Genomic DNA, 16,115 nt, shown 5'->3' with positions numbered 1-16,115 from the left:
ACAGGTTAAGTACCTTCACAGTCCAAAGATTTCAAAGAGTTCCCATACTTCCCTTTCTGGAATCTAGTCCTGTATTGGGACCAATAAATTCCTATGGTTCTAAGAAAGCAGAAGGACAGTCACTGGCCAGCCTACAAGTCATTTTATATAGCAATACCTGTGTGAGGCAGAAGTCTCCCAAAATATTCTTCCCCAAAGCTGTAAATAGAAGGACTAAAGTGGAAAAAGAGTTCGATATATACTCCCAGTTAAAGGATTTTTTTTCTTTAATATGTATATTTTTTAAGTGTGCCAGGACTTGTCCCTTTCCTATTTTAGGCCTAGAGAAAAGGTAGGGTAATAGGAATATCGAAGCAGTTTCTGTTGCTATGCAGTTCTGTGATGGGAATTTTATTTATACTAGTTTTTCTCCCCTTCAACTACTCTTCAATTCTAACATGTAAGAATAGGGGACTTCAGAATGCTCTCTGTGCAGACTAACCTCTCTATTAGGATAGTCTGCTGTGGCGCTTAGCTTGTGAAGCCTGGAAGACTATGCATATTTGCAGCTAGAGTGGACTCTTACCTACAGAACCTTGGTATACCATAATTGTAGATATTTAGCTCCTACACAAACAAATATATTTAAATTATAGCTTGAGCATACTCCTGGTTGCCAGGATATAACTACTTGGAGTTAAAAACTCTAAGCCAAAGGATATATTACCACCAAGTTAAAATGGAGTACATGCAGACTGTTGAAGTAAAAGGTACTTTCTAACCTTCCACAGCTACACTCCAAATGGCTACTGCTTTCAAAACTCTCTAAACCCTGAAATGATGAATGTGATTTGCGCAAATGGGATGGGGAATTCTAAAGACATCAGCTATAGAAAGCAGAGGTGATTATATAAATCTCCACTCTGATTGAGTTCAAGGATTTTCATATTGATGAAACAAACATGCATTCAAATCAAAACTCTTCAACTACGGATCAGTAACCATTCTAGTTTAGTCAACTGCATTGAATGTGGAATATTCTTTTTGAGAGCTGCATAAACTTTACTTACAGGAGGGTTAATGTCATAAAGCTCCTTGTTTTTTGCTATTGTATCATTTATTTTTTTTTGCATGTGAGAAATATGCTGTTCATAGGTGCCATCATTTGGAGTCTTCCCAGCAATCTGAATACCACCAGGGGTCGGTAAAGCTGTCAGATACACACCTGTAGCGGACTTTATTTAAAAAAAAAGTCAGTAAGAAAACAAAGATGTTCAAGAACAAAATATACCCTCTGAAGTTTTATTTTCAGTATTTATTTTTACTTCTACTCATTTAAAATATTTATAGTTTCAGGATTTTAATGAATTCACCAGTACAATATGTATGTTTATGTCATGTCCAGCTACTGTGATAAATTAATCCATCTTTATTGTTTGAAGATTCAAAACAACACACTTTGCAGCACTCTTCTTCCCATTGAGGGAACTCTCTCAAGGAAAATAGTGTTCCTTGACTCAAGAGTTCATTTTAAATATGAATAGAAATCTTTACTCTTTTCTGAAGGTTTCATGTGTATGGTTTCATGTTCAAAAGTAGTTAAATTATAGGAAATTTGTGACAGGAAATCAATAAAACAACTGCTCTAAATATTCATTTACTGAGTTTATCCTCAACTTCAAATAGGAGTTACACTGATGCAGACCTTAGTGTCAACTCATTTTGCATAAATAATTTAAAAAAAAAATCAAAACTTGCCCACTATTAAGGACATACAATTTTTAGTCTTATTTTACCAAAAAAACCAACAACAAAAAAACAAACAAAAACCAAACAAAAACCCCCTCCCCCTCCAAAACCCAACAGAAACAAAACATATGTATGGTTTATGACGGATCAGTATACACATTAGATTACTGAAGCATTTCCTTCACTTGTTATTCAAATTAAAACAGAAAATAGAAGGTTTTATGGCATACAGTTTACCAGAACCTAAGGGGCTCATTAAATAAATCAACTTAAAATAAAAGTCTGAACTTGCATAAGGAATACGTTATTTCAACTATTTTCTTAACAAAATTCAAATTTCTGACAAAACATCTGCCAAGATAGCAGTCTAAGAAAGGCAAACATTTCAGAATACACAATTTCACTTGTTTTACATAATTGTTCTTGACACAACTGGTGCCAATTTCCATCTGTGCTTAATATACTAATGGAAACACAGGTTGAGGACTAAGTCGAGGTTCAACCTTGAATCCTCTGATTCTTGCCTGTCTTCGACTGCTGGCTCAAATAGTTTTGCAACTTCTATCAGCACTTTTATGTACTTAAAAAACTTAGGGTTGGTGAACTCTCTCGGCACCCAAGGGAGCTGACTGACTCATACACATTCAAAAACATGGCTGCTGAAGTCATCCGGGTAAACTTCTCATTGGAAGTGTCAGTCAGGATGGAGAGAGCTGGATAACCCTAGAAGGACCCATATGTACCCTGAGATGTCTTCGCAAAGATAGATTTAAGCTTAATTTCAACCCTACATATTAAAGGCAGAAGTCAGAGGTGCCAGTGATGCAACATTTTATAATTAAGCCTGGCACACATTCAATGTACTAGTCAACACTTCTCTGCCATCAGAAAGCTAACAAAAGGAGGATATGGAATTAAAAAACAAACAAAAAAAAAGTGTTGTGTGTGTGTATATATGCATGCATGTACCCGAGGATGTTCATAAAATGTTAGTGTAAAGTAAGAGAAAGCCTGGTCAGTAAAGCGGATTTAAATTAACAGAAAGGAGCACCAAATTCATTCTATGAAAAACAGTACAGCATAAGCACAGTTGAAAGGGTTAAGTACTGTGTAGAGTTAAGCTAACGCAACATCAGAAAGCATCTCCTTTACAGTTAATAGATGGAGAGTAAAAAAGAGACATAGAGGCCATCAATATCACAGAGGCAAGGGACTGTCATCTTGGGGGTTCCTCTTTCTTATTAGCCGATAACCAAAGACTTGGAAATATTCAGTGAGGGCAAATCCCATCTACTGGGAACATGCAATGCAGTTTAAGGAGTCAAAACAGATCTCAAGAGTAACTGACAGAAGAATTTATGGTCTTCCTTCAGCATATGGCTACTGAGACATTTTAAAAAGATTCTCCTGTACTTATGATATTTTCATCTACTAAATCAATCTATTAAATATGGCACTGGTCACTCAATCATGGATTTAAAAGTAGCCATTCTTCTACCAAGAAATTTCATCACCCAATGACAAAGAGAGACTTCAGAACTGGAATTCATCTACGAATTTGACACCCTTACCTTGGGCTTGTAAAGACATTAACTTGTTAAAGCCAATTTCCTCTGACTTTGATGTATTTTCACATCAAAAGCTTTGAATGGGAAAAATCAAGCCCACTTAGTTAGCTTCATTAACACGGGTCCTACAATTGACAGATACAGGCAGTCCCCGACTTACGCGGATCCGACTTATGTTGGATCCGTAGTTACGAATGGGGCTTTTCTCACCCCAGGGGACGTGGGCGGAGGGACCGCCCAGATGCGCCGCGGTCCCGCTGCCCGCGTCCTCCGGGGCGGGAAAAGCTGCTCCGCGTCTCCCTGGTCTGCTGGGGGAGCCTCCCCCCGCAGACCAGGGAGACACAGAGCAAAGCCTCGGAGGACGCAGGCAGCGGGACCGCCCAGACGCACCGCGGTCCCGCTGCCCGTGTTCTCCGCATCTTTGCTCCGCGTCTCCCTGGTCTGCTGGGGGGGTGCCCCAGCAGACCAAGGAGACGCGGAGCAAAGCCGCGGAGGATGCGGGCAGGACCGCGGCACATCTCGGCGGTCCCACCACCCGTGTCTCCCTGGTCTGCTGGGCGGTGAGGGGGGTGCAGTTAGTGAACCCCCTCGCCCCCCAGCTGACCAGGTTTCTCTCTTGAAGCCTGGGGTAGAGCACCTGGGGCGCTGCCCGGTTGGTCCCGCAGCGCCGCTCCTCGGCACTACTGGATCAACCCGGCAGCACCCCAGCTGCTCTGCCCCAGGCGTCCCCAAGTCAGCCGCTGCTGAAACTGACCAGCAGCTGACTACAGGAAGCCCGAGGCAGAGTTGCTCTGCCCCGGGCTTCCTGGAATCAGCCGCTGATCAGTTTCAGCAGCAGCTGACTTGGGGACACTGGGGTAGAGCAGCTGGGGTGCTGCCGGGTTGGTCCTCGCAGCACTGAGGTGCGGCGCTGTGGGGACCTACCCGGCAGCGCCCCTGCTGCTCTGTCCCAGGCGTCCAGATTCAGCCGCTGTTGAAACTGATCAGCGGCTGATTCCAGGAAGCCCAGGGCAGAGCAACTCTGCCTTGGGCTTCCTATAGTCAGCCGCTGGTCAGTTTCAGCAGCAGCTGAATCTGGACGCCAGTTCCGACTTACATACAAATTCAACTTAAGAACAAACCTACAGTCCCTATCTTGTACGTAACCTGGGGACTGCCTGTACTACTTTTGATATATATATATATATATACACACACACACACACACACACACACACACACACACACACACACACACACACCCCATAGTCTCCTATAGACAACCACCTAACCTCAAAATGATTCTTACCAACAACCATAGGACATACCACACTAATACCAACCCTGGTACCTTCCCTTGCAACAAACCCCGTTGCCAGCTTTGTCCACATATTCACACTGCTGATACCATTATTGGGCCTAACCAAGTGAGTTATAAGATCAGGAATACATATTCCTGCGCATCCAGAAATATAATTTATGCTATCATGTGCTGAAAGTGTCCGTCTGCTATGTAGATTGGACAAACATCTCAGACACTTTGCCAAAGGATCAATGCCCACAAAACAGATATTAGACAGGATCACAAAGAAAAAACAGTTTCTTGCCATTTCAACCAGAAATGACACTGTCTCAGCGACCTAATTACCTGCATCCTAATGCAGAAGACTTTCAAATCTGCACTTGAAAGGGAATCCTCTGAACTGTCATTCATGCTAAAATTCGACAATCTCTGCGGGGGGCTCAACAAAGACTCTAGCTATCTTACCCATTACAAAGATAGCTTCCCCAATTATCACCTCTAATACCATTAGCTCACAGACTTTTACCTTTCCCCACCTCTAATATCATTAACTCACAGACATCTACCTTTCTCCCCCCCCCCCCACCCCGCATCCCCCTTCTGTTCTGAAATGTGATTTGTCCTTTTCATATGTTTTCACTTTTTTTAAAAATTGTATCCTTTGGTATATATGGTTGTGACTATTTTCTTCCACTATCTGATCTGAGGAAGTGGGTCTGGCCCACGAAAGCTCATCATCTAATAAACCATCTTGTTAGTCTTTAAAGTGCTACATAGTCCTGTATTTTGTTTCACACACACACACACACACCCACACCCACACCCACACACCAAAAGTAGTACCTGTCAACTGTATATATATCTTGGATTCTGTTATTTCCACTCCAACTCATCTGATGAAGTGAGTCTTACCATAAAAACTCATTATACTATATTTTCTGTTAGTCTCTAAGGTGCCACAAGACCACTCGTTTTTAAAATTACAGACTAATACTGCTACGCCTCTGAGACTATTCTGATCTGTCAACAAAAAGGTGATAGCTTACTTCCTTTCCATCATCACACTTGTTAAAAAAACTATAATTTTTAAGCAGCTCCATTTCTCTAGAGTTCCACCATCATACAAACTTGGCACAAATTATTTTGTGGAATAAGAAGAACAGAACAAGAGAATCTTAATTTATACATTGAAAGCAACACTTACTGCCAAGCCCATCAGCATATTTTCACCCACAGTAATCTGAATCCTCAGTCCGAATAAAGCATTCATTCCTTTCAATTTAAGTTTATTCATTAGTTGGGTGTGTACTTCATATTCCATAAATGGCAATAGATTACTGATGGATGTTGCATTTGCTTCAGCTTGAGCTTTCTTTTTCAGACGACATAACCTGTTGATGGAAATTGTCCCATATGTAGAATTAGTCTGTCTTAAGCATGTAAGCACTTTCCATTTTTAACTACTGATAAACGGTGTAAGTGATCAAAAGGAAATATGTAGGCTTTTTTATATATTATTAAACCATTTAAGGTTACTTTTATGGAATTTAATGTCAGCATAACATAAATTGACCCTTTTTGGCTTTTATCAAGTTTTCCTGTAAATCTTTACCCTTAAATTTAATATTTTTAATAGGAAAATATCTGTTTAGACTGAAAACTAGACACATTAGAAATAAATAGTCCAGCACTAAATATGCTCCAGTTGATCCCACAAGAACACATACTATCTCCTCTTCTCTTCAATATCTACAAGAAGCCACTGGAAGAGATAGTGGGGTGCCATCATCAGCTTGGAGTTACCAACAACATGCAAATGACACTTAACTACAGCTCTCATTCTCAACGGATTCAACCACCATTACTAAAAAATTATCAGAAAGCATTTAAAAAAAGTCAGCTCTTAGATGAAGAGCAGCTGGCTCAAACTGAATCGCTGCTGATCAGAAAGGGAAATGCTTTCAAAATTTGGTCAAAACATTGACACCAGGTTCCACTGAAGATTTCTAGTCTCTGTTTGTCAATGTAACATGGACCCCGAATGTTCAATTTGACTCCTCAAAATACTTATATGACCAAGTATTTTCCAAAAATGCCTTCTGTCACTTCCAACTTGCCAGGAAGCTTCGCCCCTTCCTCCTGAAGGAGGGACTAGCCATAGCAATCCATTCATCTTTCATCTCCAGACTGAAGAGGAAGTTACTCACCCTGTGCAACAATGACTGTTCGAGATGTGTGTTTCCATGGGTGCTTTACTGTTGGTGACTGGTAGTCTCCAAAGCCACAAATCAGAGTCTTTTAAAGCAGTTATCATTTGGGCCGCGCATGCGCAAAAGGCACTTTGTGTCATTCATGCCTTGGTGCCTTGTACGAGCAGCCCGACCTTCCACCCTTCAGTTCCTCATGTATGCTCAGAAAGCCCAGGCTCTGAGTAGAGGGAAAGAAGAGAGGGTTATGGAGCACCCGCAGGAACACACATCTCGAAGAATAGTCGTTACTGCATAGGGGGAGTAATTTCCTTTCCTTCTTCAAGTGAAGTCCACGTGGGTGCTCCACAGTTGGTTGACTACACAGCAGTACTCAGCGTGGATGGTGGGACTTGGAGTCACTGCTTGGCAGCTGAGGATAACAACACTGTAGCCACTGCTGTATCAGCTGCAAGCTGAGGCATGATGGAATAATGCCTGATGAAGGAGTGATCAGATGACCAAGTGGCTACACCATAAATGTCCCTGGGGAGTGTGCTTTTAGTGGATGTAAAATGTAGTCCAGGACACAGCAAAGTGGAGCAGTGCAGGGATTGACATGTGCCTGCTGACACCAAGAAGAAAACCATTTCAATTTCTGCCAGTAAGTAATTCTGGTAGATGGCCTCCTGCTAAGAAGGAGAATAGATTTTACTTGCTCAGAACATTGGGATTGAGTCTGGTGGAACCAGATAGGAGCCACACATGTAGGTGAAGGGTGTGAGGCTGGGGGTGGAGTTGTTTACCTTGGTTTTGAGAAAGGAAGTTGTGACGGTGAGGAAATGAATATGGTGGTTCTAGCAACATGCGATGGAGGTATGGGAACCAAGTCTGCCTGGACCACAAGGGGGCTATCAAGATAACCTGGGCCCTGTTGGAGTAAATCTTGTGCAGGACCCTGAAAATAACTGGGATTGGTGGAAATGCATAGTGAAGCAGTTTGTTCCAATGCATCAGGAAAGCATCCTCCACATGGGAACAGAAGCAAGGACACTTGGTGGTGGAAAAAAAAAGTCTATGGATAGATAGCTCCATCAACAGAACATGGGCAAGCTCTGATGGATGTAACTCCCACTTGTGGTTGGTGGAGAAACTGCAGCTCAAAGCGTCCGCTGTAACATTGTTCACACCCGGGAGGTTATGAGGCTCTTAAGGGGACACCGCAGTGAATGCACCAATTCCACGGATGGCCTCAGCATAGAAGGATCTGGAACAGGCATCCCCTGCCTGTTTATATAGAACATAGTTGTCATATTGTCTGTAAGTACACAGATGACACAAGCTGGTAATGTTGGGAGCAAAACACATGCATGCATTCTTCACAGACCTGAGCTCGAGACTGATGTGTAGCATGGTTTCATGCGGTAACCACGTGCCCTGGGCTGTGTGCTGTTGAAGGTGTGCACTCCAACCCAGTAGGAAGGCGTCAGTAGTAATTTGCACCATTGGTTCGAGCTGATAGAAAGCAACACCTGCAAGAAGGCCATCAGGTAATGTCCACCATTTGAGAGAGTCCAATAGCTTATTTGGAATGGTAACAGATGTGAAGTAGGTGGTGGGATGGCATGTAGATTGACACCAGCCAATGTTGAAAGGGATGGAAGTGGAGATGCGCGAACTGCACCACTCCAAGTCTTGAGACTTCAAAAGGGCAAGTGCTGAAGCTTGTCTGTGTAACTCCTCTGGTGCTGAGGATACTCAGGTCAGCCCCAAGGAAGTGAGAGAGCCGAAGAGGTGGTGAGGGTAGATGGTCTCGCCACCCTGTGGTACTGGAACTGCCTAGTGTGTCTCTCTTGCTAACTCTGGGAGACGAAGACGGAGGAAGAGACTTTGCGGTAAAAGCTCTCTTCTTTGAGGCTTTATGTGGCCAGGCTGAGGCCAATCTTTTCTTTGATGTCTCCAGTTGAGGTGGAGACTATAACTCAGCTATAGGTTCATAAACTTCTCAAATAAAATCATTTGGAGACTAAGCTCCCTGTTCTTTCTGGCATGGGCTGTCAGGCTACAGCAGTGTTCATGTTTCTGAGGTACACGAGCCTCTCTTAGGCAGCGAATACAGGACTCATGACTATCTGAAACTGGCATGAATTCGTGACATGAGTTGCACTTTTTGAACCCCAGTGATGAACTCGTCTGTGGCTGCCTTTTTCTTTCCTTCTTTTTTCTCTCTTAATTTTGTATTTATTTATAATTTTTTAAGGGAAACAGAACAAAAAGGTGAAGAGGAGGAAAATAAATCACGCGGCCAGTCTTTTCAGTCAGCTCTCCTCTGATGAAACTTTCACTTTTTTTTTTAAACAGATAACGAGAACAATAACAACTGACTAGTCTAAGAAACAACAACAAACTAAGCTAATTAACTGCATGTGGAGAAAAATTCCTGAGGCTCCGTCCATGACTGAGGGCGGGGTTACTAAGGAACGGAAAGGAGGGTAGTTTGGGCCACATACACAAGATGCATGCATGGCTCAACTGATAATTGCTTTAAACAACTCAAATCTGCGGCTCTGATGACTCCCATCAACCAACAGTGGAGTGTCTACGGGGACATCACTTGAATAATTACTACCACTATTTAAAGCTGAATATGAAGATAATGTACAGGCTCCAGCTGATACAGAACATATCTGCCCATCTTTCCCATGATTCAAGCCACTATGACCACTTCCATTTTGTACTCAAGTCCTTCCACTGGCTCCCAGTTAGCTTCCAATGTCAATTCAAGTCCCAGTTACATCAATCTATGAATTACCACAACAGCTCTGCTCCTCTGGGACAACATGGATCTCAAAGCTCAGAACAAAATGTGAGATCTGGGGCAAAAGTATTCACAATCAAGAGGATCCAGCTATGGAATAATCTACCAGAGAACAGAAAAACCCACAGCCTGACCATCTTTAGGAAAAAGTTTCAGAGACTTCCTCTTTAAAAAAGCCTTTCCACGACAAGTGTTACAGTTATAATACAATTTTGACACCATGACATTCTCCATGGATTTTTGTTAATGCTATTGATTTAATGTGGAAGGTATCCAGATACAACAATGATGATCATCCATATAAAACTCTTAAGATGCTATCTTTTATTGCCACATGATGCAAACTATTTAATTTGAACTTAAATCAGATTTTTTTCTAATCTGTCAAAGATGACTATCTTTGAATTGGACAAAAGTAATCAGGAATCTGCTTGGAAGCACATAATAGCTTACAGACACACCCACACTCCAATAGCCAAAAGAAAAAGAAAACAGGCAGGTGATAGTAGTCTTATACAGCAGTCTAAACTGAGCAGTAAAAAAAGGCGTAAGTTTCTTATGCAGTCATACACCAAATGCTCAGAGATGTAAAATAAGAGATATATGTGGTCATTATTTCTATATGGTTCTAGACTTGCAACTCTTAGTCCAACATTTGCCTCAATAAAAACATCTTCCATCTGGCATTATGAAGCTCATAGATCCCAGCACCCATGTATTATAGATTAGTATCAAAAAAGCACAAAACTAAAATTAATGACATCACAACAGGAAAAATACAAGCTTACAGTTAGCTGCCAATTGCTTCATATACTTAAACATAAAATACAAAATAAATAAATAAGAAAAATAAATCCTACCTGGCTTGAATAAGACATCCCTTCCCAATAACCATTGCCTCTGTGGGCAGATCTATAGTGGTGAAAAGAACATCAGGAACCTTTTGTTTTCTGCAGTTGTAACAGTAAGTGAGATGAGCAGGAAATGGCATGTTCAGTTCATCGTATGGTATGTGGCAAAATCCACAACCCAGAGGTGAAGTTTCTTCTGTCCTAGAAGTACATTTTGGAAAAGTATATTTAAAACACCTGTGCACCATCTTAAGAAATATTATGCACATGTGAGTATGAAATGGCCTATACATACAACTACATAAGCTATACATATGCAGCCAAATTCTGTTCTATTACATCTGTGCAACAGGTTAATAGGATTTTATCAATGTAACAGAACAGACAGAGGTGATGTGCTATTCTCTAAACAATAAAAACAGTATCTGTACCAACTGTTATCCAGGGATCAAAAAATGACAGCATAAAATGGCCAGTGGTTATATTAGCCCAAGATATTACTGCAATAGCTTTAAGATCTAACTCTTGCTAGCTGTGGGTGGTCTGCAGTATATCACACCTTTACAAAGGAGTCTGTTGGGTAAATACATATCAAATCTCTTTTACATGAACTATGTTTGAATAACCTATGCAAAATTATCAGCAGAAATTAAATGTCAGTCATCCTACTGGGGCATAGTATAATACAAGTAGTCATTATAAGGGAAAGAACCACTGAGAACTTCCCAAGATACAGTATGGCTACGTCTACACTGGCCCCAAATTCCGGAAAAGTCATGCAAAGCAGGTAAATCAGAATAGGGAAATCCGCGGGGGATTTAAATATCCCCCGCGGATTTAAATAAACATGTCCGCCGCTTTTTTTCTGGAATTTTTTCTTTCGCTTTTCAAGGAATACTTGAAAGTAGGAATAAGAGATCCTCCGGAAAAGGGCTTTATTCCGGAGGATCGCGCCAGTCTAGACGCTTTTTTCCGGCTTTTCCCCAAGCCGGGAAAAAAGCGGCGGACATGTTTATTTAAATCCGCGGGGTATATTTAAATCCCCGGCGGATTTCCCTATTCTGACTTACCTGCTTTGCATGACTTTTCCGGAATTTGGGGCCAGTGTAGACGTAGCCTATGAAAAAAACCTCACTATTCACTTAGTTGAAACAAAATATGTTAGCAGAACAGTTGCAAAAATACATGGAAGACTATAAACAATGCAGTCTTAAAAAAAATATGGTTTTGTAACATGCTATGTAAAAGCATCATTGTAAAATGTTGTCCTGTACAGAACTTTGAGTAAAATTTTAAAAAGAAGCCAAGTGACTTAGGAATTTAAGTCCCATTAATTTTAAAAGAAATTTGGGCACTAAAGAGCTTGTCATTTTTTAAAATGAGACTTAGACTTGTACACATTTCAAATTTGGTTATTTTATCTGCTTTTATTATTGAAAATAAATGTCATTCTCCCTTGAACAACCCATTCATCAAGCTTATAAACTATGTCATGATCAAAAATTTATTTTTTTGTTGTTGTTGTAACATTAAGAACTTGACATTTCTTTAGATGTCAGCAGGGGAAGCGGAGGTTGAGCAGCAATGTATTATATGTTCTGTTGGGACATGAAAAAAGTAAAGTAAGGGATTTTGTATTTGTTTAAAAGGGTCAACAAGTTGTAGTTGCTGGAAAAGGTAATAGTCTCTTCCTAATTAAAAAATCCAAAACTAAATATTGAGATACACTGCATTACAGTGAGGTGATAAAATTTTATCTTTTGCCCTGCACTACCCTTAGGATATATGATTATTTCAGTGAAAATACTGAAAGAGTCCTATTGACACACAACAATTATCTTGTCTGCACTCAATTATCTTGAAAGTCCCTCGCTCTTAAAAAAACAGAGCAAACAAAAAACAGAGGTCAAATAGCCAACAATTTGTGTTAGTTGGCCAATTCAATTTTTTTTCTTTTCCATCAACCTTTATAATTTTGTTTAAAATCTTCAGTTTAAACATATATTTTTAATATTTGTGTTCAATTTTGTTTTATACTCAAAGGTATTTTATTTTCTATACAGCCACTGTATGCAACAAAAACAATGGTGCACAACCACGATTTGGATTATACAAATCATCATATGACTGTCACTTTTTCGAATGTGCTACACAGGTAAGAAAGATATGTGAAGAGTGGCAAAGAAAAAGCTTGAGTTATAATTCTGTGTTAGTAGTCAAACGTGTTACCTTATTCAGGCTGTTAGAAATAAAAACAGAATATCTAATTTGGTGCAGAATTCCATTACTTCTGTTGTTGTTGTTAGTGAAAAAAATCAGTAAAGTGGTTGGTCCCGCATCCTGCACTGTAACACTGTAACCTACCCTAATAGAGAAGAACTATCTTGGTTCTGAGGAAAAAAATCAACCTCTCCCTTCTCTGACCCTATGGAAAAGAAGCCAGGCTGCCATGACAACCTTTGTTCCAAACAGCCTTCCATGGTGCCATCCTGGAGAAACCTAGGGTTCAGTACAGCCGCTGTGCCAGACGCAGATAAAATACAGACCTCTTCACTATAAAAAGAAAAGAATTACAAAGACGTGAATTCCTAATTTCATGTTAAATATGCTTTTTCTTAAAGTAATCAATTTAAAAAGCTTGTTCAAAAGCCACAGTGAATTAAAAATATCTGTTAACCTTTGTGAAATCAAGATAGCAGCAATAACAATACCTAGCAGATTAACTAATTAAACCACACAAATAGCCTTGTGAGATATGTCAATTTTAAATGGAGAAAAAAGAATGCAGATAAATTAAAGAGACATGCCCATAGCTGCAAAGAGACTCAATATAAGAAGTGGAATTTTAAAATAAGAGTTCTTGGCTCCTACTTCTGTTCTTAGCCCACTAGAATTCACCCAGGAAATATAGATTTAAGAAACCAGAGAGTGCCTGGGAATGTTGCAGAAAAGGCGTAGTTGTTTACCAAAGTTAAGGATGGAAGCTGAAAACCCCGTCATCCAACATTCACTGTCAAAATGCAGTTACAAAGCAACACAGACAAGCTGCATCTTAGTAATTCATGGGATAAAAGCAAAAAAAGTAAAATTTTAAAGTCCAAACATCAACTACAGAATTACATCTATGTAATATATTCTATTCTATGTTTAAAAGAGCTAAATCATATCAATGTTAAAACTAAAACAGTAGTGACCATACAACATTTCATGTTTCTACAATTTTATAAATTTTAGATAGGGAACCAAAACTATAAGGGAAAACACCAAATCAAAGCTACTACACTGAAAAACAACACAGATGCCCTTCATCCTTTCTTAGAATGAGAAATTGGTCCTATTTACCTGTAATTTCTAATGTATTACCTCCTCCTGACCCAACCCTCAGATACAGCATGTCTGGCAAGCCAATACTGTAAAAGACTCAAATACTTATTTAAGGCATGGAATCAGTTCAAAATTAAAATCATCAGGGGACCGGACCCATATATTATTATTCCACAATCAGTGAAGAAGTATTTTCAACGCTAACCCCTATCAATACATCAAAATGTAAAGTATACTATTGATTGTCTACATATATTTATGAAAAAGTAGTATGTTCCTGGCCCATACCAAAACAAAAATTAGTATGAAAGAAAAAAGGAACTGAACTACTTATTATTTATGGGAAAAAAGTAATTTATAATCAGGATGAACAGATTCCCATTTTCACTACAAACCCTACTCTACCACAGCATGGAAAACTTTACTCACAAAATGATGAATTTGAAAAAAAGGAAAGCTTGTATAAGTTAAAGACTTTGTTTTTTTCAGCCAGCACATTAGTCCTCATAGTATACAATAAGGCCATAAACCTGGTAGAAACTGTCATGACACTTTCAGATTGTCGATGTCTGGTCATCTTCTACCATGATGCATTTTTTTATTCATCTTCTGAAGATTCTCTTTGGATGTGTTCTTCCTTTTTGTAGCTTACCATTGTCACTGCAAACAGAGACTAATTTTCCATCTTGTTTTGTTCTTTAAGGGAAAAATCTTAACATCACATAGCCCTTCCAGTGGTTGGGATGAGATCAAATGGATAGAATTTCTTCTTGAGATGTATGCATCACCAGCAGGAAAGTCTAAGAACAGCTTTATCCTTATAAATACATAATATAGCTTCTCTGTGAAGGGGATACTTAGTTCTAAGATCACGATAGCTAAGGAAACAGCTATTTGGAAGGCCAACTTAAGAGCCAGGACTTAAAAAGATAGTTCATATAGATTGTTGAGCAGAGTTTGTCACATAATGCAGCAACTCCACATTAAACATGGATAAATAGGAAGGTTATGGAAGCATTGAACCAATCTTCAAAACCTTAAGAGAAAAATGTCAAAACATCACAAATACAGGTTGAACCTCTCTAGTTTGGCACCCTCTGGTCAGGTAACATCTGTGATTCGGCATGATTTTAGTTACCTGGATGTCCATTAATCATGGATGTGGCCAAAATTCCCATGATCCCATAAAGTTTGTTTACAGACACCAGTGTTCTCTGCTGTTATTTAGCTCTAATTTACCCCTAAATGTCTTCTAAGAGCCCAGTAAGCAGTGGAAGTGGTGGTAATGCTGCTAGACATATTGACATACTGTAATTCAGCAAATTCTTCAGTTCAGCACTGGTCAGGTCCTGAGGGTGCCGGACTAGATGTTCAACCTGTATTTTGAAATTACTAGGCCTTGGGCCCATACTGAGACAAACACCAGAACTGTGGTGTTGACTTGATTTCAGGGGAAAAGAAAAACCCCAGTACAAGTGCTCATCTAAAGGAGCTCTTTCCTGTGTGACTTCTAATGAATTGGAGTCACCGAACTGGAAGAACCTTCAAGAGGTCATCAAGTCTTGTCCCCTGCACTCATGGCAGGACGAACCATCTTCTTCACCATCCCTACCATGCGTTTGTCTAACCTGCTCTTAAAAATCTACCATAGAGATTCCACAACCACTCTAGGTAATTTATTCCCATGCTTAACCACTCTGACGGTTCAAATTTTCCTAATGTCCAACCTAAATCTCCTACTATGCTGCAATTTATCTTCATCGCTTCTTGTCCTATTAACCTCTTGATAAGAAGAATAATTTTTCTCCCTCCTGCTTGTAACAAACTTTTAGGTGCTTAAAAGCTGTTATGTCCTCTCTCAATCTTCCCCTTTCCAGACTAAACAAACAAACCCAGTTCTTTCAATCTTCCCTCAGAGGTCATGTTTTCTAGACCTTTACTACATTTTCTTGCTCTTCGGTGGATTTTCTCCAATTTGTCCACATCTTTCCTGAAATGTGTTGCACAGAACTGGACAAAATATAGAAATGCTCCAACTTAGTCTAGCACTGAAAAAAATCTCTTCTCAAATATCCTTATTCTCTGATCTAACAGTTGAACTGAAGTGGAAATCATGACACTGGTGATCTAAATATGTGAAATTTTCAATTCTAGCCATCCCAGCATTCTAGTTATCCAATTGAAAACCTCCACTGCAAGACTACAGCCTTGCTCTGTCACTCAGCTCTTATGTTTAGGATCCCTTTCAAATGTACAACTTTTATTTACATACTCGATTCTGCCACACTGAATAGCATTTCAGCCATCTCCGTGATGCTTTGCTTCTAATCTCATTTCCTTTCCTACCTACCCAATTAT

General features: G+C 39.8%; 1 protein-coding gene and 1 long non-coding RNA gene across 11 annotated transcripts in view; one reads left to right on the top strand and one right to left on the bottom strand.

Moving 5' to 3' along the window:
• C2CD5 (C2 calcium dependent domain containing 5) overlaps positions 1–16,115 on the bottom strand; it is a 126,280-nt gene that overhangs the window by 30,722 nt on the left and 79,443 nt on the right. For 6 of the 10 annotated variants that reach the window (XM_006121265.5, XM_025183728.3, XM_075898281.2 and 3 more), the window contains 4 exons: positions 12,891–12,986; positions 10,443–10,634; positions 5,783–5,969; positions 1,050–1,214 (listed from right to left, as the gene is read on the bottom strand). In XM_006121265.5, coding sequence (XP_006121327.2) covers positions 1,050–1,214; positions 5,783–5,969; positions 10,443–10,634; positions 12,891–12,986 — 640 coding nt within the window. Of the gene's footprint in view, positions 1–1,049; positions 1,215–5,782; positions 5,970–10,442; positions 10,635–12,797; positions 12,987–16,115 lie in introns of all 10 variants that reach the window. The other 4 variants (XM_025183726.3, XM_025183729.3, XM_025183731.3 and 1 more) reach the window with 1 other exon arrangement.
• The window catches only part of LOC142818490 (uncharacterized), a 28,364-nt gene continuing 19,583 nt past the window's right edge, over positions 7,335–16,115 (top strand). Inside the window, exons 1-2 of the long non-coding RNA XR_012895980.1 lie at positions 7,335–7,428; positions 12,497–12,588. This is a non-coding gene — a long non-coding RNA (uncharacterized LOC142818490). The remainder of the gene's footprint in view (positions 7,429–12,496; positions 12,589–16,115) is intronic.

The sequence above is a fragment of the Pelodiscus sinensis genome, chromosome 1 (assembly GCF_052426305.1).
Source record: "Pelodiscus sinensis isolate ZL-2025 chromosome 1, ASM5242630v1, whole genome shotgun sequence".
NCBI classification, from domain to species: Eukaryota; Metazoa; Chordata; order Testudines; family Trionychidae; genus Pelodiscus; species Pelodiscus sinensis.
This window is presented reverse-complemented; position numbering and strand designations above follow the sequence as displayed.